At 46.5% G+C, this 21457-nt stretch overlaps 1 protein-coding gene across 2 annotated transcripts in view; it reads right to left on the bottom strand.

Moving 5' to 3' along the window:
• The window catches only part of RIC1 (RIC1 homolog, RAB6A GEF complex partner 1), a 312556-nt gene that overhangs the window by 191079 nt on the left and 100020 nt on the right, over nucleotides 1–21457 (bottom strand). The window contains exons 5-6 of one of the 2 annotated variants that reach the window (XM_029613872.1): nucleotides 7633–7775; nucleotides 1901–2037 (exon numbers count right to left, since the gene is read on the bottom strand). In XM_029613872.1, the coding sequence (XP_029469732.1) occupies nucleotides 1901–2037; nucleotides 7633–7775 (280 nt within the window). The remainder of the gene's footprint in view (nucleotides 1–1900; nucleotides 2038–7632; nucleotides 7776–21457) is intronic. The other variant, XM_029613883.1, reaches the window with a different exon arrangement.

Here is a 21457-nt window from a genome sequence, read left to right as displayed (position 1 = left end):
GTGGACACACCTGAAGGAGTAGAGAAAATGAAAAGTGACTTAAGAAAAATTGAAGAGTGGTTGAAGATTTAGCAGCTGCGATTCAGTGCCAAGAAGTGCAGTCGTGCACCTGCGGTGTGGAAATCCAAAAGAGCTATATGTGATGGGGGGGTGAAAGACCAGGAGAGGGACTTTGGGGTGATTGTACCTGGCGACTGGAAGGCGGCAAAGTAATATGGCAAGGTAGTAGCTAAAGCCAGAAAGATGCTAGGCTACATAGAGAGGTAAAACTAGCAGGAAAACGGAAGTGATATTTCTCTTGTACAGATCCTTGGTTAGGCCTCACCTGGAGTACTGTGTTCAGTTCTGGAGACTGTATCCCCAAAAGGATGGAGACAGGATAGAAGCTGTCCAGAGGAAGGTGACCAAAATGGTGTGGGGACTCTTTCAGATAATCTATGAGGGGAGGCTAAAGGATCTAACTATGTACACCCTGGAGGAGAGGTGGTGCAAGGGAGATTTGATACAGACTTTCAGATACCTGACATGTGTCAATGATGCACAAACTTCAAATTTTTTCCGCTGGAAAGGAAAGAGTAGGACTGGGGATCCTGATATGAAACTCCAGGGTGGGGGTGGGGGGAACTAAACCAGTATCAGGAATTAATTTTTCACAGAAAGGATGGTGGATTCCTGGACTGCCCTCCTACAAGAGGTTTTAGTTATTTAAGATTTTTATATACCGGCATTCATGATACAATCACATCATGCCGGTTTACATATAACAGGGGTGTACAATAAACAACTGAGTAACCTGTAAGTGTAGAAGGAGGCAATTACAAACAACAAGGATGATAGAACTTGGAGAAGAGAAAAAAGGAGAGGATAACAGAATATAGATATTTACATTAGCTATAACATTAGCTGTAGATATTTACATGGAGAGGGGGTTGAACTGGCTGGGTAACGTATGATTGACGGTGAGAGAGATTAGTTGGTGTCCGGGAATGCTTGTTTAAACAGCCAGGTCTTAAGTCTTTTCCTGAAGGTTGGGAGGCTGGGTTCTTGTCTGAGGTCAGGGGGGATGGAGTTCCATAAAGGAGGGCCGGCTGTTGAGAAGGCCCAATCTCTTAAGGTAATATGTCTGGTGGTTTTGGCAGGGGGTACCTGGAGAGATCCTCGGAGTACGTCTCTAGTTGATCAAGACAAGACCTTCACCTCTAGAGGTGAAGACAAGAACAGTTAATGAATTCAAAAGAGCATGGGACGAACACTGCAGATCCCTAAAGGGTATAACATTTCTGTGTTGGGGTAACCTGCACAGAGCGTCAGTCACTACCATAAGCAAATTGCTAGTTGAGTAGATGGACCATTTGGTCTTTCTGCTGTCATTACTATGTTACTAAATTATTCAAAGTGCATTACAATAAAATCACAACTCAATCCAATCAGATACAATGTAAAATTGTTCTTTGGAGGACTTTCACTGACATGAGACTTTAATGCATAGGAAAACTTTCTGAGCTGCTTTCTGTGATGCCCACCCTCTCCTTCCTGAGTATACTCACTTTCTTGGAATTTTTTAAAATTTGGATTCAAGGTGCCTGCCAACTTATACCAGTGTTTGTCAGTGTAGAATATATCTTCATATAGAAAATGACTATTTTATCCAGGTAATGCCCATTATAAAGTCTGAAAATTAAGCCATCAATAATTTTCCTTGTCTGAGAAATCTATCCAGTAGGTCTGAAAACACGATCTAAATAGTAAAATATCCAGTGGTTTGTTTCATTGCTCTAAACTAGTCATGTACTAGGATATTTTCTGCAGTAATCTGTCACGTGTAAAGGTTGTACAGGGGAGGGAAGGCAAACCACAGCTGGGGTAATTTCCTTCTAGAAAATGTACATAGAAGTCATACCTCAGCAGCAAATTTACTCGATACTGGTGTAACAAAACCAACCCGGCCATCGTTAAATACAACAGCAAAGCCATCCAGTGTGGTGCAATACTCCATGTCCTTGATATGCACATCCTCAAAGTCCAAGAATGAACCTGCTGAGGAAAGGAGATAGAAATGAAAACATGTTCCAAAGAGCTCTTTGTTTGCAGTACAGCTCTCGACAAAAACACAGCGGGTGCAGTGTGTCAGTGGAAAGAAGAGAAAACTAATGGATGTCATATCTATGAAAATGAAAAAAATATTATCTATGCTTTGAGGTCTCGTGAACAATACCAGAGTGTGGGGTACTCCTCCACTAAATAAAAATCAATTAGATTTCAAACTGTGCATCTCCTTTGTACACAGTTACTATTTTTTTTACGCTCTGTCCCACTGTGAAACCCTATAACCTGTATATATGCCTGTACAAATTGATAGACACAATAACAGATCAATATAAAAAAAAAAGCCAAGCACTTAAATTAGGTCTATTTATCCACCTACATTTAAGTGCCTAAGGTAGGAGCCTAGCACTAGAAATCAGCTCTGAGCACTAACTTTATTTGAAACATTTTTATTATGCCGATCCACAACTGTTGGATTACATAATTAAATGTACAGATAAAAGGCTAGATACATCACATATATGAGTACATAACAGCACTTACAACATAAAAAACATATCCATGACATACAAAATCAGAGGAGATCTATGGAAAACACCCAAAGCAATGCACAATTGTAGAACAAAATACTTCCCCTGACCTGAGCCCACCTCTGGTTTCATCTATATTTTAGGGATCTACATTTAGGCTCCTAGTAAAAATAGGCACCTACTTATGTGCTCAACTAGAAGAAATTTCCATTTAGGAAGATCAAAGCATCAAACCCTTACATTAGGCATCTAAATCTTTTGCATACACTGGCCTGATAGTAACAGTAGACCAACTTCCCATCTAGTCTGCCCAATTATTGCTGTTCATACTGCTAGGATATATCCCAACTGCCAGCTGTTGAAGCATGGCCATCTATAAGATATTACTTCTCATCCAAATTAGCTATTTTCTTCCTCATTGGCTCCCTACAAGCCCCCTCTCCCCGCAACAACTCTTCCATTGCACTGTACTTCATTCTGTACCATACAAAGTTACCAAAGCAGCACCCTAGAAAGTGGGAGTCAATGAAGCTTGAAATATCCTTCTTCTGAATGATACCTCTATTGGGGACCATTGTTCAATTTAGTAATGTATTATGAAGGTGTACACTGAACTCTAAATTGCTGTTTTATATGTCTCCTGCTCCCTCATGGAGAAAGGCTAAATAGATCAGAGCTCTCTAGCCTGGAGAAGAGATGACAGAGGGGATATGATTGAGGTTTATAAAATCATGAGTGGGGTGGAATGATTTAATAGGGACTGGTTATTTACCCTTTCAGAGACTAGGACTAAGGGGACACTCCTGCTGGGAGCTGACCTGTAGTTATTCAGGGAGCGGGTTGCCATGGTGGAAACTCCGAGCTGCAGACTGCTCCGCGGGGCCAAGTCTCCCAGGGGCAGAAGGTGCAAGTCATGCTGGGCAGCCTGCTCTCAGCCCAGACTACTCATGCAGCCTTCCATCCTAATTCTCTGGGAAGTCTTAAAGGCTGTACATACACTTGTGTGGAAACTTTGAGGAATGAGCTATTTACTTTGGACTGCTAGCTTTACACGTTCATTCTGGCATGACCGGTTTCTATGCTTATTAATCCGCCGGAGAAGAAAGGTAAAAGTGGAGCATAAGCAGTTTTAGAAATTCAGCTTGCCAACAATCTGGTTTGTTTCTTCAATTCAACAGCAGAGATCAGGAATGCAGCAGACTATGAGCAGAAAGTAAGAGCCCTAAAGTATCTGGATGTTCGCTTTCCTAAACTTATTTTTTCAAGAGCTGAGAGTGGGGTGAAGAGGCAGAATGGATGGATGCTGTGTGATGTGCTGTTAGATCAGTCAGTGCTGCCTGGGGTGGGCAACATCATTAAACTAGCAACTGGCTGATTTAAAACAAATTGTAGGAAGCATTTTTTCACTCAGCGCACAAGCAAGCCTTGGAATCCATTTTCTAGAGAACATGGCCAAGGCAACTAACATAGTGGGGGTCAAAGAGGGTTGGACAAGTTCCTGAAGGAAAAGGCCATAAAAAGTCAATAGCTAGGTAGCTTTAGGAAAGCATTCGCTTACCAGTGGGAGTGAAACAGATCAACTATTTGGGATCTGCTGGGTATTTGTGACCTGGACTGGCCACTATTGTAAACAGGATGCTGGGCTCAATGGACCCAGGTCTGGCCCAGCATGGCACTTCTTTTGTTCTTATGCTAACCCCTGAGTATTTTCTTCTACTGATCATGTAGAGCAAACTTTCATCAAATTAGGAAAATGTGTTTGAACTTTTATAAACTTGAGTTACTCAATTCCTAATCCAATAAAAAACTGTTGGCTTTGAAGCTGGATGTCTTATTTGCTCCATGAAGAGATGATTTAAATTTCTAAGATCTTTAGTCCTTGGCAGACCGAGTTTTAGAGTATTTTGACATTTGTTAGCATTTATCAATCTCCTTACTGTTAAAAACGCCCAAAGCGATGTACAATTGTAAAACAAAATACAATATTAAAACAATATATTTCTATACCAATTGCTGATGACCATTACCTGAAGCCTATGACAGCTATTCCTATCAGATCACTTAAATGCTGTTAACTCAAGTTGCACTGACAAGCTCTAAATCATTTTCTCAAGCCTTTGATATGTATTCATAACGGGATCACTTAAATATAATGGACATAAACCATGTTTTCAATCTCTTCCATAATCATTTCACATCAGTTTCTGCTCTCATATCAAGTAGGAGAAGTTCCACAAAGTTGGAATAGAAACTGAAAAAGAACTATTTTTCGCTCCATAAGACGCACTTTTTTTCCCTCAAAAGTGGGGGGAAAATGTTTATGCGTCTTATGGAGCGAATATAAAAAAAATTTAAAAATCTAACAAAACCCCCGCCCCTTCCTGACCCCCCAGACCTTCCAAATTAATTTACTACAACCCCCTACCCTCCTGACCCCCCCCCCCCCCAAGACCTGCCATAAGTCCCTGGTGGTCCAGCGGGGGTCCAGGAGCAGTCCGGGACCGATTTCCTGGACTTGGGCCGTCGGCTGCCAGCAATGAAAATGGCGCCGACGGCCCTTTGCCCTTACTATGTCACTGGGGTCGACCAATGCCAGTGGTTGCCCCTGTGAGGGCAAAGGGCTGTCTGCGCCATTTTGATTACTGGCAGCAGACGGCCCTTTGCCCTTACTATGTCACTGGGGCTACCGCTGCCATTGGTCGACCCCAGTGACATAGTAAGGGCAAAGGGCCGTCTGCACCATTTTGATTGCTGGCAGCTGACGGCCCAAGTCCAGGAGATCACTCCCGGACTGCTCCTGGACCCCCACTGGACCACCAGGGACTTTTGGCAGGTCTTGGGGGGGGTCAGGAGGGTGGGGGTTTGTAGTAAATTAATTTGGAAGATCTTGGGGAGGGGTCTGGAGGATGGGGGGTTGTATTTAATTAATTTGGCAGGTCTTGGGGGGGTCAGGAGGGTGGGGGGTTGTTAATTAATTTAAAGGGTTGGGATGGGGGTTTTTTTGGGGGAGGGTTCCCACAGAATTAGAAAGACAAATGTTTTCTGATCTGGGGAATAGACCGAAATGGCCCTCCCCAGACCCGAAAACAAAATGGGGAAAAAAAAATGTTATGCACTCCCCTAATTAGCTCCATAAGAAGCACATACGCCCGGGGACAGAGCCGGTTTAGCACAAATTTTTTTTTTTTTTTTTTTTTAATTTTCCCCCTCTGAATCCTAGGTGTGTCTTATGGTCAGGTGCGTCTTATGGAGCGAAAAATACGGTAATTGCAAATGAACATTTTTTAGCTGGTGTCAATTGTACTACATGTTTTCCGACCGAACGCAAATTTCTTCCTGCCTCATACCATTTCAGACTTTCAAACGTGGTGAACCATTCCCTCTTACTATTTTAAAAGCCACAGCCAAACACTTAAATGTACACCATGCCTCCACTGGTACCCAATGTAACCAAAAACAGCATTAAGAATGTAATTCATATTCTTTACTATTTTGAGAGTTTGGACAGAATGCTGGTATCTTGCTGAGATTATGAAACTCAAGGCCTGATTCACTAAGGCTTTTCTCCCATTCTCGGTCTATAGGAAAATACTTTGATGAATCAGATTCTTAACTTGGGGGGGAAAAAAGTAGGACAACTTTTGAAAAAAAAGTATGTAAAAGGAGAAGTTGACATTACTAATTATTAATTTTTTAGGCTGAACAAATGACCACTAAAAATCCCTAGGTTATTAAATACCAGTTAAAGCCCATCCCAGAACAAGGAAATACTGTGAAGTGTAGGAAGTGCATACTGAGCTCAGAGGTACTGTTTGGTAGTATAGCGCAGACTGTCAATTCAGAGATAGAGAGAAGGGCAGAGCTGGAGAGTATAGCCAGGGTAGAACTTAATCTCCATATGTGGAAGTAGAGAGTGCATTGGACAATACAGAGAAGGATTGAGCTGTAAACTTCAAGGGGAAGAGGGGGGGGGGGGGGTGGTGGAGCTCACATTCCATACAGAGAGAGTAGAGTAGAACTAGAGTACAGGGAGGGAGAGGGGCACAGCTCAATTTGCTTACCAGTGAACAGATGCAAGGCAACTTTCCTCTATTTCAGTTAAACTTGAACCCAAAGTTTCAAAAAGTTGCCATCAGAAACCCAGAATTTTTCCATCCTCACTAAGGGCTGCAGACACAGCGCGGCAACTCAGGGGTACAGTTTTAACTGTGGAAGTGGCTGGTTCACAGGCACTTCATGTTGGTTGCATCAACACCTCTTGCTGATCTGCATCAGATCTGGTTAGTGGTTCTGGTGAAACCTTTCTGCCCTATTGTGCATCAGATCCAAATAGAACAGATGGACTGGCCTCATGAAGCTCTTCTACATCCTGGATAATGCTCGCACCAAAGCAGCAAACTCCTATCCTGGGTTTTTTCTTTTTTTTTTTAAGAACTGAAAAGTTCTGTTGAGGGGATGCTGAGGCAGCAGCAAAATAAAAAAAGATACAAAAAAGGCACAATCAGGCCATGAATTGGCCCAAAGAAAATCATGAGAGCAATTAGAAATCATCTATGCACTAACTGGGAAGAAGAAAGATTGAGGGGTTCATGAGGCAGTAAACATGTGTAGGAACTACCACGTATGCTCCATAAAATCTTTATGAACTAAGAGTTCTAGTTCTTTGACAGCACTGTCTGATAAAATCGCCCACATGTTACAGCTGATTCACACTGACTAATCGATGGAGAACAGTCTGTCAGAAGATGGTGGAGAGAAGTTTCAAACCAGGTCCTGAACAACACAGAAGCCTGTGGCTTGAAAGTCTGAAAGAGCCTTAAGCATAGCCCTTGGGTCTGGATTCTTATGAGACCAATGTGGAACTGAGGCAGAAGACAAGATGAGTAGAAGAAATTCTAGCTATCTTGGAATTGTTGGTAGTCTAATCCTGTAAAGCTGCAGTATATTCCTTGAAGTCCAAAATGGCATGCAGCGTTCTATAATACCCATCATTAAAATTCATCGTTATTCATTAGAATGCTTTGTAACTTATTCAAAATAGAAAAAGTGCCATTACCTCGAGAAGACTGCAGGTCAACAGAAAAAGGAATTGTACAGAGATTTATAGCCTTCCTTCCATTTGTTTTTCCATCCCAGTGAATAACATGAAGAAGCCCATCAGCAGTAGCCACAAGGAGATCTTCCAACATAGACTGCAGACTGCAAAACAAAAAAATAAACTTATCTTAGCTTGCATATACCTATAATTAAAAGATTCATAATTTCCACAAACATATTAAAACAATTCACTTTGGCTAAAAATATTTTCACATAATCAGCTTGTGGGGAAAATGTTCCACTAAATAGTTAATATCAACAATTAGTAAAAAGAGTAACTGTTTAGCACTATATGTATTTTTAAAGCAGCTATGCAACGTACCTGATTGAATCTATTAATGGTTCTTTTTGATCTGACAACTTCCTCCTGCTCAAGAACTATGGCTTGGATCTGGTGCCATGAGCCGTCATTTGCAATTACCTGAGGATTTTTTTACCTATTTTATTTCATTGCAGTCACAATCCTTGGACGGAGACATGTAACAGGATGCCTTCTTGCAAACATGGAACCTGAATCCAGATACTGGCATCATCTAGAGCAGCGGTTCTCAACCGGTGTGTCGCGACACACTAGTGTGTCGCCAAGCACCGGCTGCTGTGTCGCGTGGTCCCGGTCTCTCCCACTGCTCTTTCTTCCCTGCTGCCGTTGCCGCCGGACTATCAGAATGTTCAAGCCCAGCGGGAATGGCAGCGGCGCTAGAAGAAGCTGTGGCACTTGTGGCTGGGCCTTTTCTTCTTTCTGCGCCTGCTTCCCCTCCTCCCCCGGACCTGGAACAGGAAGTGATACGCGGTGCGCGGGAAGGAGAAAGCCGGCCCGTGCCGCGTGGAAAAGTAGCAGCCGCGGCTGCAGCATCGGCCCCCGAGCAATTGAAGCAGACGATAATCGGGAAAGGAGACAGCAGCATGAGCCTCCCGCGGCCGATGGGATTCTACTTTCTTGGCTTGCGGGGGCTGGAGGAGGAGGCTGCTGCAGCTACCATTTGTGCTCGGGGAGGGGCGGGGAAGAGGAAGTGAGTGAGAGAAAGAAGCAGCCAGCCTGCGTGTGAGTGAGAGAAACTGGTCAGAGAGCTGATGTGTGTGTATATGTGAGAGACAATGAAAGTGACTGCTCAAGGAAATGACTGATGTGTATGTGAGAGTGTGAGACATTAGTCAGGGAGGTGACTGATGTATGTGTGTGTGTGTGAGAGAAAAAGCATTGAAGTGAGAAAGCATGGGCACAAGAAGCCTGCTGTTGGGGGTGGGGTGGATGTGTGTGAAAAAGCATGGGAGTGAGAAGCCTGATTATGTGAGAGAGAGCATGGGAGTGGGAAGCCTGTGTGTGTGCATGCATGAGAGTGAGAGACGGGTTGGTAAGGTGACGGTGTGTATGAGAGAAAGAGACTGGTGTGTGTGAATATGAGAGAAAGAATGTGATTCAGGGAATGAGAAGCCTGTGCAGTGGAGAGTGAGCATGGAAATGAGAGAGACTGGTGTGTGTGTATGTATGTGTGTGTAACAGAGAGAAAGTGATTATGGGAATGAGAAGCCTGTGCATGTGAAGAGAGTGAGCATGGGAGTGAGAAACCTGGGTGTGTGTGAGGCAGCATGTGAGGGAGAAGCCTGAATATGTAAGACAGAACATGGAAGTGGGAAGCCTGTGTGTGTATGCATGAGAGAGATCAGGTGACTGGTGTGTGTGTGTGTGTGAGAGAAAGAAAGTGATTATGGGAATGAGAAACCTGTGCATGTGAAGAGTGAGCATGGGAATGAGAAACCTGGGTGGGTGTGAGACACAGCATGGGAGTGAGAAGCCTGTATATCTGAAAGAACATGGGAGTGGGAAGCCTGTGTGTGTATGCATGAGAGATCAGGTGACTGGTGTGTGTTTGTGTGTGTGTGTGAGAGAAAGAAAGTGATTATGGGAATGAGAAGCCTGTGCATGTGGCGAGAACAAGCATGGGAGTGAGACTGGTGAGTGTGTGTGAAACAGAGAAAGTGATTATGAGAGTGAGAAGCCCATATATGTAAGTAGAACACGGGAGTGGGAAGCCTGTGTGTGTGTATGGCATGAGAGAAACTGTTCAGGAAGGTGACTGGTGTGTGTGTGTGTCAAAGACTGTTTCGGAGATGATTGGTGTGTGAGAGACAGAAACTGGTCATGGGGCCATGACTGGTATGGTGTGTGTGTGTGTGAGAGACATGGGCATTAAGGAAGAGGACCATGAGTATAGAGCTTAGCCTCTACTGCTGCTGCTGCTGCTTCTGCTGTGTGCTACGGCCTGCATGGAAGAGGAGTAGGAGAGCTGCTGGAGGGGGTAAGTAAAGATGGCTTTTTAAGTTTTTCTTGATTGACTGCCATTTTAATAATTTAATATTATGTGATGTGTCTGCTTTTTTTGAAATATTTTATTGGTGTTTGGAGAATGTTTAATAGTTTTTATGAGTTTTTAATTGTTAGATGTTATTCTGTTCATAGCTGTTTAGAAACATTTATTCTGCTTATTAGTATAGTTTTACAATTATTTCTGTGTGGGGATCTATAGCTGCTTGCTAGTTCTGTTTTCCTAATAAGAGGTGTATTGGTTTTTAGGGCCTGATTTAATATTTATAGTGTTGCCTTTTCATAGATTGGGTTGCTCCTGTTTGAATGTATTCCATAATACAGGTGTAACTGTGTGCGGATTAGTTTATGTGCATTACTACAGATCCTGGGAGTATGTTAGGTTGGTTCTGTGTGTTACCGAGATGAGATATTTTGCTAGCATGTAAGAGTTTTATCAGTCTTATTTGTTGTGTTTTCTTAAGAGGACATGCACTGGTGGTAAACTGCTGTCTTTTCATAAGTAGGGCTATTGAGCCTGGAAGTAGGAGTTTGAGTTGCTGTTACTGAGATGACACCAGAACCAGAATATCTTTTTTGTAGGGTGAGTTGTATGGGGAATGTCATAATTCTGCTTTACATCCATTATTGTGGGTCAGGGGGGTTCCCGTGGATGCAAACTGTACTTTTTACATCTAGCCCCGTGACAATCATGGGTCAGTGTGTCACACATGTGAGAACCATCTGTCAGGTGTGTCCCGACAGAAAAAAGGTTGAGAACCACTGATCTAGAGTGCTAACCACAACTCCCATCTTCTAAGGATTGCGTACAGTAAGAACATAAGAAGTTGCCATACTGGGTCAGACTGAGGGCCAATCAAGCCCAGAATCGTGTTTCCAACAGTGGCCAATCCAGGTTATAAGTACCTGGAAAATACCCAAACATTAAGAAGATGCCATGTAACTAATGTCAGTAACAGCAGTGGCTATTGCTTAAGTCTATTTGATTAATAGCAGTTAATGGACTTCTCCTCCAGGAACTTATCCAAACCTTTTTTAAATCCAGTTACTCTAACTGCCCTTCCACACCCTCTGGCAACGAATACCAGAGCTTACTTATGCGCTGAGTGAAAGAATTTTCTCAGATTTGTTTTAAATGTGCTACTTTCCAACTTCATGGAGTGCCCCCTAGTCCATCTATATCTGAAAGATTAAATAACCGATTCACATTTACCCATTCTAGACCTCTCATGATTTTATAGACCTCAATCATATCTACCCCCTCCCCCCCAAGCAGTCTTCTCCAAGCTGAACAGCCCTAACACCTCTTTAGTCTTTGCTCATAGGGGAACAGTTCCATCCCCTTTATCATTTTGGTCGCCTTCTATATACCTTCTCCAGTGCAACTATGGAGCAATACAGAGGCATTGTGACTTTTTCCGTTTTATTCACAATTCCCTTCTTAGTAAATCCTAACACTGTTTGCTTTTTTTTGACTGCCGCAGCAAATTGAGCCAATGATTTCAATGTATTATCCACTAAGATGCCTAGAACTTTTTCCTGGATGGTAACTCCTAATATGGAACCTAACATCATGTAACTACAGCATTGGTTATTTTTCTCTATAAGCATCACCTTGCACATGGCCACATTAAATTTTATCTGCCTTTTGGATGCCCACTCTCTCACTCTTGCAAGGTCTTCCTACAATTTATCTGCATGTGATTTAACTAATCTGAATAATTTTGTATCACCTGCAAATCTGATCTCCTCACTCATTGTATCCCTTTCCAGATCATTTATAAATATATTGAAAAGCTATGGTCCAAGTACAGATCCCTGAGGTACTCCACTGTTTACCTTTTACCACTGAGAAAATTGACCATTTAAATCCTACTCTACAAACTGATTAAAAGTCAGGAAACAATCAACGAAAGGACATCACGACCTATCCTAACACTTTTCAGTTTTCTTAGAAGCCTCTCATGAGGGACTTTGTCAAATGCCTTCTGAAAATCCAAATACACTACATCTAGTGGTTCACCTTTATTCACATTTATGAACTGTCAAAAAAAAATGAAGACTTCCCATGGGAAAATCCATGCTTGCTGTGTTCCATCTAACCAAGTCTTTCTATATGCTCTGTGATTTTGATTTTTAGAATAGTTTCCACTATATTTCCTGGCACTGAAGTTAGGCTCACCGGTCTATAGTTTCCTGGATCACCCCTGAAGCCTTTTTTTTTTTTATATTTTGGGGTTACATTAGCCACCCTCCAGTCTTCAGGTACAATGGATGATTTTAATGATAGGTTACAAATTTTTACTAATAGATCTGAAATTTCATTTTTTAGTTCCTTCAGAACCCTGGTGTGCATGACCAACAGACTGTTCCACCAATGACTCTTTGTCCATCAGTGCAGCTCCTTGGTCCTTTGATGCCGATGGCTCGGACGTCTTTGACCCGATAAGCTGCTCCATCGAAGCCGATGTCCCTTCAGAGTCATCTGGGCACATAAATACAACCCAGACGTCATGCAATGCCCCTAGGCAGAGGACATGTTTCACGCAGATCCATAATTAACCTGGTCCTTAGGCACCAGGAGCATTGCCGAAAACAGTTTGTGGCCATGACGGATGAAACAAAGGGGCACTAACAGAAGACTATGACAGCTAGCACCAATGCACCTCTGCCACAGGGGAATCTACTGCAAAAGGAAACTTATCTGAATTGCCGAAAATCCTGACTAGAAGACACTACAGGAGGGCACAAAGAGGGACCTGGTGATGAAACAAAACAACCTGCAAAAAACATGAGAAAAATAAAGTTTTCCAAAAGGCCAAAAACAGCCAAAGTGAGCTCACTCACACCCCAAGGTTTACAGCTCCGCAGAAAGAGACTGGAGGGGGACCCTACACGGACGCTTGGTATAGGGCATGCTGAGTGTGCCTAGTCAAAGTTTTAGAAACTCTGACATAAATTTTCTGCATCGGGATTCCATCTGATGTCGTCACCTGTTTATGAGGGCTATCATCCTACTTGTCCTCTGAGAATAAAATTTACATTCCCTGTACGTACCCGGATCAGTCCATATTCCTGGGTTTGGCCTCTCTAGCAGATGGAGACAGAAGTTTAACAACAAACTCCGCCTTATCTGGGCTGATGCCACCTACAATCTGGCAGTATTCTTCTGTCTCCAGCAGGTGGAGGACGTGCCAAACCTACAGTCTGAGTTAAGGCCTAGCGGAGTTAGTCAGGGTTAGGCAAAAGTTTAAAAAAAAAAAAAAAAGAGAAAATAGAGTAGGAACAGAGACAGACCGCAGTGTGTTCCTGCAGGTCGAGGTCTCCCGCCTCCCAGGGGGTTGTGAAGTCCTGAGGGGACCATCCTCCCTGGTTTCAGAGGCTGTGGGTGTTGAGGACCCATCATTCAACACATGATGCTACTGGGGGTGACATTGGGGAGCCTGGCTCACTCCCCCCAGTAGGTTCAGGACCCAGAGGCGCCGGACAGGTACTTTAAAAAAAAAAAAAGTGACATTTTTTTGTTTTTGCGCAGTTAGTCTTCGGGAGCCGCTCCGATCGCGAGGGTTGTTTTTTTATACTGTTTCGCCATGTTTTCGGGGTGCGGGGGTTACTTTTTGGTCCCTATCATACCGTGTCGGGTCACATGTTGGGCCTACGGCACAGCACGCGCGCAGGACAGCTTGTGCGCCACGTGTATTTCCGGCGGCGAAGGTGCTTCTGCAGCTCCGAAGGGAGTCGTGATCCAAGTCCAGTCAGTGATAGGCGCATCTGGGCAGCTGCCAGAGGTGATCCCTGCTCCGTTCCTGGACAGCGCAGGAACGGGTGACATTTTAGGTACCTCAGGGTCGGCGACCCCGACTCCGGGCGCCATTTTGCCTCCCTTCCCAACGGCGCCAGCACTGCAGAGAGGCGGCTTTTCCTCCCCATTTGTCCCCGCAGCGCGGAGTCCCTGAGGGGGACAGGACCGCGGTTGGTGGCAGGTCAAATGCTGACTGATATTGCAGGGACTGGAGATGATACTTCCTTGGAATCTTCTTTCTCTTCCGATTTTGTGCTCCTTATGCATAAAACCTTTAGGGCCCGCAAGGCAGCAAAAAAAAAAAGAAAAAAAAAAAAAAAAAGAGGCCTCTCTTCTGGTGGACTCCCAGCCCGGTCCTTCCAAGCGGGCTCGAACCCCGCAGGACGGGGATTCCTTGCCGGCCCAGCGCCCGAAGCCCTTGAGAACACAGGTGGTTGACACTGATTCCTCCTCTTCAGCGGAGGACCAAGAAGAGCTGGAGTTGACTTCTCAGCCCCCGAGGGGGGTGGAGGGAGACGCAGGGTGGCGGCAAGCACGTCTGAAGGGAGCCCATGGGACGGACGGGGATGATCCAAAGGTGGTCAGTCTTTTTCGCAGGGATGAACTAGGGCCTCTTATCCCGGCTATCCTGGGGGAGCTATCCAGCTTCCGCAAGAGGAGTCTCGCCTTGGCGCCTCAGACCCTGTGGTATTGGGGCTCCGGGGGCCTCCTACCTCCTTCCCTTTTCATTTCTCAGCCACGGACTTACTTTTTAAGGAGTGGGACACTCCGGATTTGGGTATGAAGGTGGCGAAGGCCATGGATAAGCTTTATCCCTTACCTGAGGCGGCTTTGGAACTTTTGAGGGTTCCTAAGGTGGATTCAGCCGTGACGGCAGTCACTAAGACGATCACCATTTCGGTCACAGGGGGCATGGCCCTGAAGGACCTGCAGGATCGTAAGCTGGATGTCCAGCTTAAAAGGATATTTGAAGTCTCCGCCCTAGGGATTCGGTTGGTGATATGCAATAATTTATCTTTGTGAGCAGGTCTCCATTGGGTTCAATAGCTCCTTGCCAGCGAGTCCTTATCCCAGGAAGCAGCCCTACAGGTGGGTCGTCTGGAGGCAGTCATTGCCTACAGTGCGGATGCCTTTCATGACTTTCTTCACACGTCTGCCAGGGCCATGGTGTCAGCGGTATCCGTTCGGCGTCTCTTGTGGCTCCGGAAATGGGCTGCGGATGTCTCAAAGGCCCAGCTAGGTTCTTTGCCATTTAAAGATAAACTTCTTTTCAGCAAGGAGCTGGAGGACCTGGTCCAGTCCTTGGGCGAGAATATAGGGCATTGCCTACCGGAGGATAAGCTGAAGTCAAGAGGGTCTTTCCCCTCTGGGTCTCTTTTTCGAGGAGGTCAACGGACCCGGACTTCCAGAGGATCGGGTTCTTCCTTTCGTCACAATGCCAATAGACAGCAGTCCTACACTCTGTCCTTTCGGGGGCAGAGGTTCGATAGACCCTGTTCCGACCCTGGGCCACCAAGTGGAAAGACCTCACAATGATGGGCAGCAGGCTCATTCCTCGGTCCCAGTGGTGGGCGGCAGACTAACTATGTTTTACGAGGAATGGGTCAAAATAACGTCTGATCAATGGGTCCTCTCTGTGATAAAACAGTTACGCGTTAGATTTTGCCCGTATGCCCCGTCAGCGGTTCATGGTCTCCCCCTGTGCACAGGCGCCAAAGCGCGGAGTGGTTCAAGACTCTCTGCAGCGGCTGCTCGATCTCAGAGCCATCATTCCGGTGCCGGAGAAGCTTCAAAGGGGCCGGTACTCCATTTATTTCGTGGTCCCCAAGAAAGAAGGAATTTTTCGGCCCATTCTGGATCTCAAGCGGGTCAACAAATGTCTGCGGATTCCTAGATTCCGGATGGAAACACTGAGATCAGTCATTGCGTCGGTGAGACGAGGGGAATATCTGGCATCTCTGGATCTCACCGAAGCCTATCTACATATCGACATCTGAGCAGACCATCAGCGTTTCCTACGTTTCTCCATTCTGGGGCATCACTATCAGTTCCAGGCACTCCCATTCGGTCTGACCACAGCACCCAGAACCTTCACCAAGATTATGGTAGTGGTGGCAGCACAGCTCCGAAAGGAAGGATATCTGGTCCACCCGTACTTGGACGATTGGCTGATCCGAGCGAAGTCAGAGGTGTAGTGTCAGGAGGCGGTCCGTCGGGTGCTACAGTTGCTATGCAACCTCTGTTGGGTAGTCAACTGCCCCTGGAGTTTTTGGGAGCTTTGTTCGACACTTGGCGAGGCATGGTCTCCCTCACGGAAAAGCGGGTGATCAAACTTCAAGGTCAGGTTCGGACCTTGTTAGCCAAGTCTCCTCCAATAGTTTGGGATTATTTACAAGTGCTGGGTTCCATGACAGACTCTTGAATTAGTTCCTTGGTCTTTCGCTCATATGAGGCCTTTGCAATCTGCGTTGCTTTCCCACTGGAACCCAGTTTCAGAACAGTTTCGTCTTCCATTACCACTGACTGGATACGCTCGCTCCAGCCTGGTCTGGCGGCTCAACCAGGACAACTTAAGGCGGGGTGTGCTTTTGGTAATTCCGGATTGGACGGTGGTCACCACAGATGCCAGCCTTTATGGTTGGGGTGCGGTTTGTCAGCGGACCTCAGTGCAGGGCAGGTGGTCCTCGCAGGAGGCCCATTGGTCCATCAATCGTCTAGAGACCCGAGCGGTGCAGTTGGCTCTGCAGGCGTTTCTTCCGATGCTTCGAGGCAAGTCGGTACACGCATCCTCTCCGACAATGTGACCACGGTGGCTTATATCAACTGTCAAGGAGGAACAAGGAGTCGACCAGTAGCTTTTGAAACTCGGTTGCTGATCTCTTGGGCAGAACAGAGCTTGTTCAGTATAGCGGCCTCCCACATTGCCGGGGTCGACAACGTTTGAGCGGACTTCCTCAGTCGACATTGCATAGATCCAGGGGAATGGGAGCTTGCGGACAAAACTTTTCATCACATTTGTGCTCGTTGAGGGCCACCCTGTGTAGATCTGATGGTGACGTTCAGGATCACGGTTCCCTGCCCGCAGCAGGGAACCGTGTGCGGAGGGTGTGGACATGCTGGTTCTCCCCTGGCCGGTGGATGTCCTTCTGTATGTGTGTTTCCTCCTTGGCCACTCATCAGCCGCACTCTTCGCAGAATAGAAGTGCATCCGTCAGAGGTCATCCTGGTCGCTCCCAAGTGGCCGAGGCGTCCGTGGTTCGCGGATCTGATCAATCTGGCCATCGACGGTCCCCTGAGGTTTCTGGATCTACCGGACCTTCTACATCAGGGTCTGGTTTATTTCTATCAGGTTGAATGCGTTTGTCTAGCGGCATGGCTTTTGAGAGGAAACGTCAAGTCCCAGGGGTATTTGGATGCGGTGGTCTCTACAATGTTGCAGTCCCGTAAGGTTTCCACTTCCTTGTCTTATGTCAGGGTCTGGAAGGTTTTTGATGCTTGGTGACTTGCCAGAGGTGTTGTGTCTACCCAGCCGAGAGTCTTGAACGTCTTGAGCTTACTCCAGGATGGTTTATCGAAGGGCTTGTCTTGGAGTTCTTTACGAGTGCAAGTGGCCGCGATCGGTTCCTTGCGACACACCCAGATGTCTCCAGATTCTTACATGGTGTGAAGCATTTGAGACCTCCTGTACGAGACCCACATCCATCTTGGAATTTGAATTTGGTTCTTAAAGCCTTGTGTTCTGCGCCCTTTGAATCTTTCGTGGGGTGTCTTTGAAAGATCTCACCCTGAAGGTAGTATTTTTGGTGGCGATTGCCTCCACTCGCCGACTGTCGGAGCTTCAAGCGTTGTCATGTAGGGAACCCTTCTTGAGGATTTCTGATTCAGGGGTTTCCCTGTATACGGTTCGATCCTTTCTTCCCAAGGTGGTGTCTTCTTTACATCTGAATCAGTCTGTGGAGCTACCAGCTTTCTCTGATCAAGACCGGTCGGACTCCGATTATAAGGATTTAAGGAAGTTGGATGTTCGTCGAGCTTTGCTTCGCTACCTGGAACTTACCAATGAGTTCAGGGTGTCAGATCATCTTTGTGCTCTGGAGTGGACCTTGTCGAGGTATCATGGCTTCTAAGACCACGATAGCTCAGTGGTTGAAGGAAACCATACATTCCGCTTATTTGTTGAGTGGGCATCCATTGCCGGTGGGCCTTCGGGCTCACTCTACTCGATTTCAAGCCGCTTTCTGGGCGGAAAGTCATCAGGTATCACCCGAGGAAATTTGTAGAGTGGCTACGTGGAAGTCGCTCTACACTTTCGCCAGACATTACCGTTTGGGTGTTCAGGCATCAGGGCCAGGGACCTTCGGAGCAGGGGTACTGCGTGCGGGCCTCTCTGGATCCCATCCCACGTAGATGAAGCTCTGGTACATCCCCGGAGTCTGGACTAATCTGGGTACGAACAGGGAAAGGAAAATTAGTATCCTTACCTGATAATTTTCGTTCCTGTAGAGCAAAATTGCTTACCTTGTAATAGGTGTTATCCCAGGACAGCAGGATGTAGTCCTCACATATGGGTGACGTCACCGACGGAGCCCTATTGTGGGAAAACTGTCAAAGTTTCTAGAAACTTTTGACTGGCACTGTGAGGCCACTGAGCATGCCCAGCATGCCATAATATTCTCTACCACAGGGGTCTCACTCTAGTCTCGTATGTAGCCAATAAGCTTTAGCAAAAATAAAATACACGTATCAGACCCAACTCCGCGGAGTGGCAGGTGGGTTTTGTGAGGACTACAGCTTCAGAGAGGTCCAGGAGGTTAGGAACTCTCCCGGGTGTACTGCCATTATAACGGAGTGCAAAGGTTCCATGCGGAAGTGTATTATCCGCTGAAAACGGTTGATGTTGTTGAGATCCAGGATGGGCCGGAATGACCCTTCCTTCTTGGACGATAAAATAGTATTTTGTTGGGGCGCAGCAACCGGAGTTATTGCCTTCAGGCTGAGTAATCCTGTTAGAGTGACTTCCACTGCCAGTCTTTTGATATGGGAGTGGCAGGGTGATATAATAAATTTGTCCCGAGGAATGCAGCTGGATTCCAGAGTAATCTTCTCAAATGATGTATAGCACCCATTTGCCAGATGTGATCTTGACACATCTTTGGTAAAAGAGGGAAAATAGACTTCCTATTTCCTCTTCCCGTGGATGGATTGGCCCCTTCTCCTTGGGGAGCACGGTTGCAGCCTGCTCTTGGGCCTGATCCTCTCTTGGTCTGTTGGTGCCGAAAGGACTGGGACCTTTTGGAAGTATGGAGTGCTTGGAAATGTGTTCCTGTAGGGTCTAAAGCGTTGAGACCCTCTCTGCCCCTGGGTCTTCTGGACGAGGGGTGCTGGGATCTTTAACTCCTGTCTTCTGGTAGCCGAGGCAATGGTGGTTCGCCCCACTTCCTGGCTAACTTTACCATTTTATTTCCGGATAGGGGAACCTTTTAAAAGGGCATTCTCGTGAGATTTGCTTTAGGAGTCGCGTCAGTAGGCCAAATTCACAGTCATAACTGTCTGCTGGCTGCCATTACCGAGGGTACGCCTCAGGCCGAGGTAACGCCCTGGGTCTGAGCTTGCGTCCATCAGGAAGGCTGCTAAAGGTTCCATAGTCACGACAGTATAAGTTCCGGAGTTATTTGCCTCTCTCGAGAGGAGTAAGCAGGAACGTGTCACCAGTGTGCAGCAGGAAGCAATATGCAGTGTCATTGCTGTTGCGTCAAGGGCTTGTTTAAGGATGGACCTCTGTCCTGGGTGTCCTGTAATGCCAGCCCTCCTTCTACAGGAATGGTTGTTCGCTTTGAGACAGCGTAGACCATGGCATCCACTTTGGAAAGCACAGGCGTTCCTTGGCCTCAGGTTCCAGATGGTATAGGGTGGGCAATTACACTCCAGGTCAACTAGTTCCTGGATGGTTTCCATCATCGGGAAGTAGCATGAGGCTTCACAAAGGAACACCGCAATGGGCTTCATCTTTGGTTCCTCGCCTGGAAAAACCCAGAGTCTTCAGAATCTGAGAAACAAGGGCTGGTAATTCATCCTTGTGAGAGAAACGAAGCATGGTTTGGTATTGTTCCAGGTCTGGAGGGATTTCTTCTTCCAGAGAGCCGTCATCAACCTAATGCAGCCCCTTCTGAGGTATCTGGGTCCCTGCCCAGGAGACTCTTACTTAGGTGAGGCATTCGAGTAAGGCCGGGAGGGTTTTGTGCTTCCGGCCGGGGTTGAACCTGTGATGTAGCCGGGGCTGAGTGAGCCTGTACAAAGGCTTGCAGCCATTGGAAAAGACTGACCAGGGTCCATATTAATCCCAGGGGGATTCGGAGTAGGGGCACCTGAGGAGCCGTCCTGTGGAAAAGGCATCTCCGAGTTACATAGGTCCGGGGAGCTATCGAGAGTAGTAGCTCCAGACCCTCCTTATACAGAGGCGGGCCAGGCTTTGGTCTCCCCTGGGCTTCTTTACAAGGCCAACACAGGCAGGCCTCTAGTTCATGCTGTGCGGCTCTTATGTGGCAGGCTGTGCAAAGAGAGTGCTATCTGGCCTTCTTAGACGCCGGTGCCATTGGATTTATGTCTAGGCACACAAGTTTCACTGCATGCGAGGATTTGTGCGCGGCCGCAGTTATATGCACGGTGAATATTTGTGCGCGGCCATAGTTATGCGCACGGGAATATTCGTGTGCGTGGCAAACTTGCGGTTGTGCGCACCGCTGCATGCGCAGGTACGTGCACGACTATGGGATGTGCACAAGTTATGCGAATCGGCCGCCAGAATGTCCTGCGTCTACCGCCGAAGGGAAGGGAGATGGTGCCGACGACCCCCATGCGCAGGATGGCGCCCCCCCCCAGAGGGTCTCCACGTGTGTGGACCCTTGCACCGGATTGGGACCTAGCCTAACCAAGGCTGCTCAACCCAATCTGTGCTCCCTTTCAACTTGCTAGAAGCAGAGTCGGTACGGTGATCAGAGTTCTGGAGACCTGAATGTAAAGTTTCCTTCTTACCTGGTCTTGTTGCTTACCACTTGCGCATCGGACTGTCTCCAGCTGCGGGGGGGGGGGGGGGGTTTGTTTTTACCTTCACCGCCGCGCTCTGATGTGCACCCGCTGCCTTTAAGCCACTCTGGGGGCTAAGTCCACGCCGGGACCAAGGCATACCTCTGAGGGATATCGGAGATCACCTCAGGAATTCTCTACTGGGGAAGGGACACTTTAGGTTTCACTGCAGGAGAGCGGGGCTCGTTCTTAAGGTAAATTTTCTTCTTTGTTTTAAACTGTTACACTATTCCGGTGTGTGGAATAGTGTCCGCATCTGCTAGGAGACGGAAAATACTGAAGAGCTAAGCTTGCTGCACGGGTATATGTAGAGTGACATCAGCTTTGAAATCTGACTCCATCTCCCATTTGCTATCAGGAGAGTGCAATACCCATTGGTCCCGAGTTCATCTGGCTTCATGCTAGGAAAACCACTAATTGAATTAGCAGAAAAAATGGTGAAAAACCCTTCCCAAATAGAAAGTTATTGGATTGTGGGGGTTCACCACACTGATGTCACCAGAACACATCAATCACAATGGATAAATTACTTACCTGATAATTTCGTTTTCCTTAGTGTAGACAGATGGACTCAGG

This window comes from Rhinatrema bivittatum, chromosome 1 (assembly GCF_901001135.1).
Source record: "Rhinatrema bivittatum chromosome 1, aRhiBiv1.1, whole genome shotgun sequence".
NCBI lineage: Eukaryota > Metazoa > Chordata > Amphibia > Gymnophiona > Rhinatrematidae > Rhinatrema > Rhinatrema bivittatum.
Note: the sequence above shows the minus strand (reverse complement) of the source record. Positions and strands in the feature narration are given on the sequence as shown.